The sequence below is a fragment of the Trichechus manatus genome, unplaced genomic scaffold, assembly GCF_000243295.1.
Source record: "Trichechus manatus latirostris isolate Lorelei unplaced genomic scaffold, TriManLat1.0 scaffold00087, whole genome shotgun sequence".
NCBI lineage: Eukaryota > Metazoa > Chordata > Mammalia > Sirenia > Trichechidae > Trichechus > Trichechus manatus.
The window spans coordinates 6,677,126-6,682,120 of record NW_004444023.1 but is presented as its reverse complement, the minus strand read 5'-3'; the positions used below and the strand labels follow the sequence as shown (position 1 = coordinate 6,682,120).

Genomic DNA, 4,995 nt, shown 5'->3' with positions numbered 1-4,995 from the left:
CTCCCCTCTCTCTGGGTCCCTGTCCCCCTCTCTCTGGGTCTCTGTCCTCCCCTCTCTCTCGGTCTCTGTCCTCCCCTCTCTCTGGGTCTCTGTCCCCCTCTGTCTGAATCTCTATCCCTCTCTCTAAGTCTCTGCCCCATCGATGCCCACCTCTCACTGTGTGTCTCTCTCTGGGTCTCTCTGTTGCTCTTCTCCGTCTCTGAGTCTTGCTCCTCTCTGTCTATCTGTCTGTCCCTTTCCCTAGGTGTCTCTTTGGCTGGTTCTCTCCAGGCCTCTCTGGTCCCCGCCCTGCACGCCCCCCAGGGCCCCAAAGGAGGATCTCACTGATCTCCATGTCGCGGAGGCCCTTGAAGGTGGCTGTGAATGCGTCCTCACACTTCTCGAGCGCTGGTTCCTCCATCCCAACGAAGATCTGGCAGATGCGAAGGCGCTCAGAGTAGGTCGTGAAGCAGAGGAGGCAGGCCCAGGCGGGGGCCGTGATGACCACCACGGCCACTAGCGCAGATGGGACAATGCTCACAGGGGCCAGCAGGGCCATAGCTGAGGGTCTCAATGCCTAGAGAGAAGCTGGTGACCTTTGTGAGGTCACTGCGTGGTGGGGGAGGGGCTGGTGGATGTGGAATCAGAGGTCAGGCTTCGGCTGGTGGTCAAATGTCAGGCTCTGGGTTTTTAGGGAGGAAGGCTATGAGGGGTCGGGGGTCAGGCCGGTAATCCCCAGGCTGGTGGTTGGGCCGGACGCCAGGCTCCCAAGAACCTCACCTGTGACCCTGAACATCTTCACAGGTTAAAGGGTCTCAGGGACCCAGAGGCTGGCGGCGTGGGGTGGGGCGGCCACAAGGGACGGTGGGGTGTGGTCAGAGACAGAACCAGGGGTACAGAGGCAGAGATGGAGAGTGCCAGAGACAGACACAGAGACAGAGAGACAGAGGGAGATGAGGACTCTGTCAGGGAGGTTGTGTAGAGAGACAGAGACACCGTGAGTGCCAGAGACAGACAGATGGAGAGATAGAGGAAGGGTGAGAGATGGGGATAGGGTCAGAGAGACCACTGTACAGAGAAAGAGACACAGAAGCCACCACGAAGAGAGGCTGTGAGTGCAAGAGACAGAGGGACACAACAGAAATGGGGAGACAGAGAAAGCAAACGGAGATGGATGGTTTAATGGGAGAGAACTTTAAGCACGGAGGAGGGGATGCAGGGAGCCAACAGAAGAGACAGCCCAGCTCCTCCTCCCAGGGTCCCTGCAGCAGACCCCTGAGCCCCGGCAGGTGGGGCAGCCAGGGGCTGGGGGTCCTGGCTGGGCCCCCGTCCCGTGCAGGGCGCAGCCTGGGGAAAGCTAGGAGGCCGTATAGTGATCTCCTTGGGTGTCCTCCTCAACTATACAACCTCCTACCTCAGCCCGGGGGGCGCGGCAGGTGGACGGATGGACAGACAGACGGACAGACGGGGGCCAGGAGGGCCACGGAGGGCGGGGAGGGCCGGAGGCCCTGGCTGTGATGGTGAGCCTGACACGGACCCACAGACACGAGCTTGTGTGCGGCGAAGGCCCCGCAAGGTCGGTTCTACGGGTGGGTGCCAGGACCCAGGTGTCTGGACCCCCGGCCCCCTCCTCCACAAGGGACCCAGGAGTCTGGTACCCCAGTCCCTGGCCCCTTCCTCCCCAACGGTCCTTGGAGTTGGGCTCCCTACCGGTCTTCTTATTCCTCAGACCCAGGAATAGCCCTCCCCCAGGGGACCCACGAGTTCTGACCTCAGCCCCTTCCTCACCAGGGATCCAGGAGTTCAGGACCCTGGCCCCCTCCTCCTCAAAGGCCCTTGGAGTCCCTGCCCCCCCACCCCGAGTCTTATCCCTCAGACCCAGGAATCCAAGACCACAGCCCCCTCTGCCCTCAAGGGATCCAGGAGCCTGGCTCACAGTCCCTTCCTCCCCAAAGATCCCTGGAATCCCAGCCCCCAGGCCCTCCTCCCTTAGACCTGGGAGTCCTGCCCCCCCACCCCCGCCACCTCTCCTCCCTCAGATCCAGGAGTCCTGGCCCCCAGATGTCCTTCCTCCCAGGAGTTCAGGCCACCCCCCCACCCAAGACCCAGGGGTACAGCCAGGCCTGCCTCCCTGGGGAAGGCAGCACAGCCCAATAAGAGGGAACCTCACCTGTCTTGGCGTTTGACCCCTCGGCCAAGGTTACTTCCTACTGTGTCAGGCTCCAAGGAGTCCAGGACCAGGGCCTGAGGGGGGCCAGGGGGTCTGGAACCATCAAAGCCTCATCCTTTATGATTTCTTGAGGCTAACACTGCATCAGGAGCCAGCACCAGAGCTTCACTGACACCCCAGGCAGTCCCAAGAGGGAGGTGCTAGGAGCATCCCCATTTGGCAGGTGAGGAAACCGAGACTCCCAGTGGGGAAGGCACTTCCCCAATGTCAGCCTGAAAGTGGGAGGGGCCAGGCCTCCCAGACCGGGCCCTGGGACCCCAGAGCCCCCCTGCAGACCGCTTGGCTGCCCACCTGGGGGCCTCTCCCTGGGCCTGGGTCTCTGACTCTTGCTCCCACTGCCCCACGCTCTCCTGCAGTCTTTTCTGCTGTCAATTTTTGTTCTGACCGTGCCCTTTTTCTATTCCGCACTCTCGGGCTGTCTCTCGCGGTTTCTGTCTTACCTGCCTCCAGTCTCTTCCTGCCTGAGTCTGTGTCTCCCTCTTTCTCCCCCTGGGCTCTCCCCTTCTGTCTTTTCTCTACCACGCAGTCTTTCGCAGTCTGTCTCTCCCTCCCCATCCTCCCTTCTCCTCTGCCCCCTTCTTCTTTTCGTCTTCCCTCTCTTTCCTGCTCCGTTTTCTATCCCTTCTTTCACCCCCCCTTTCTCCTCCTCCCTCGGTCTTTGTCTCTCTCATTCTTTCAGACCCTCAGTCTCTTTCTCCCTCAATTTCTCTGTCTCCCTCTCCTCTCTGTCTTCCCCATTTCCCCCCATTCTTTTCGGTGTCTCTGTCTCCCTCCCTCCTCCTGCCCCCCCATCTCTCCTTCAGTCTCTGTCTCTCTCCCTTTCTCTCCTCCTCTCCCTCCTCGGTCTCTTTCCCTCCCAGTCTCTCTCCTTCTCTCTCCCCTCCCCCTTCCCTCTTTCTCTCTCCCTTCCTTCTCTTTTCCTTCTCTCTCTCTTTCTCCTTCTCTCTCTGCCTCCCCCTTGTCTCTCTCTCTCTCTCTCTTTCTCCTTCTCTCTCTCCCTCCCTCTCGCAGCTCACTCGGAGCCAGGTCTGGAGCTGGGGGTGGGGTGGGGGTGGCTCGAGAAGGGGCCCCGGGCTGGGGTAGCGACCTGCTGAGGAGGGGGAGGAGAGGCGGGAAGGGGGCGGAGAAGGGAAGGGGGAGGCAGGCAGGGGCCAGAGACGGGTCCTCGGTCCCAGCTCTCAGTCCCCGGCCCTCCTTCCCAACCTCCCAGACCCTCAGGCGGGGGCGAGAGTCAGGCCAAGGTGGGGAGGAAGGGGAAGGGAGGAGGCTGCCCCCGCCCCCCCCCCCCAACAACCTGGCCCGGAGCCCAGGCCTGGGTTCCCAGCATGCCCCGGGGCTGCCTGGGGCCTGAGGAGGGGGGTGAGGAGAGAGGGGAAGCTGAGAATCTTCAAGATTCGCAGGACCTGTGCATCTCCCCCCCAACCCCAACACATTCCTCGTTGGGGAAACTGAGGCCCAGAGAGAAGGGTCAGGACTCGTTCAAGGTCACTGGACAAGGCTTTGGGAGAGACGCGAACTCTCTGGTCCACAGGCCCTGCTTTGGGGAAGGGGTGGGCTGAGGACTTCCCTCAGGTCTAGGTACCCCTCCCCCTCTCCGCAGACCCTGGGGAGCCCCCAAGGGTCAGAGAGCAGACCCAAACAGTCTGGCACCATAGCAACCAACGGCCCCGCCCCCTTAACCCCTGGAGGGCTGGACTCCAGCTGGGGCTAAAGAGGAGGTGGGGACTCCTGGGTTCCGGGGGAGGAGGGGTCTGGGGACCCGAACTCCTGGCTTCCAGGGAGAAAGAGGCTGGGGGCCTGGACTCTTGGGTTCCAAACGAAGAGGGGGTTAGGGGTCCGAGCTCCTAGGGAGGAGGGGGCTAGGGTTCCGGACTGTGGGTTTCTTAGGGGGATGGGGACTGGAGTGTGGACTCCCAGGTCTTAGGGAAGAGGAGGCTGGGGGTCTAGAATCCTGGGTCCTGAGGCAGAGAGAGCTGGGGGAATTCTGAAGGGAAAGGGGCGGGGTTGTGGACTCCTGGGTCTAAGAGGGGAGGGTCTGGGAGCCTGGACTCCTGGGTCTGAGGGAGGAGGGGCTGGGGCCTGGAATCCCGGGTTCCCAAGGGAGCCTGGATGCGGGCCTCTCCTCCGCCAGACATCCCCTGCCCCCGCCGCTGACCCTGGCCTGTCTGGCAGCCCAGACAACCTACCCCCTCCTCCTCAGCCCCCTCCCACTCTCAAGGCTCACCCTTGACCCCTCAAAGCCCCGCAGCCCCATCCCTGCCCCTCCCCCTCCCCTCCAGCCAGACGTTAACCCTTCCGCAGCCAGAGACATCACCAAAGCCAGACTGTCCTCTTCCACCTCCCCTGAGGGCTTAGGCACCTCGTCCCCTGTCTCTAACAGTCTCAGAACCTAGTCACCCCAGCTCCCATCTCCCTCCTCCCACAGGGACCCCGGAATCCAGGTCCCCAACCCCCTTCTTCCAGGACCTAGAAGTCTGGGTTCCCAGCCCCCTCCTCCTTCCAGAACCCAGAAATCCAGGCCTGCGGCCGCCTTCTCCCTCAGGGATCCTGGAATCCGCGGGGGAACCCGGCCCCAGGCCACCTCCCTTGCCGCAGACTCACCGCTCCCGCGGCTCCCGCGTCGGAGGGACCGGGGTCTCCTCTGGCAGGAGCCGGGCCCCCCGCCACCGCCTCTCCATCCTTCTCCCCGCCTCCGCCGCCCGGCGGCCTCTCCCCTTCCTCCGCGCGTCCCCGCCATCCGCTGCCCTGCGCGCCCGGCTCCCTCCGGCCTGCGCCTCCCGGGCTCT

General features: G+C 63.1%; 1 protein-coding gene across 1 annotated transcript in view; it reads right to left on the bottom strand.

The window, feature by feature from the left end:
• The window catches only part of SPACA6 (sperm acrosome associated 6), a 12,943-nt gene extending 12,405 nt beyond the window's left edge, over nt 1–538 (bottom strand). The window contains exon 1 of the mRNA XM_012557051.1: nt 325–538. Coding sequence (XP_012412505.1) covers nt 325–538 — 214 coding nt within the window. The remainder of the gene's footprint in view (nt 1–324) is intronic.
• Between the last annotated feature and the right edge of the window lie 4,457 nt (nt 539–4,995).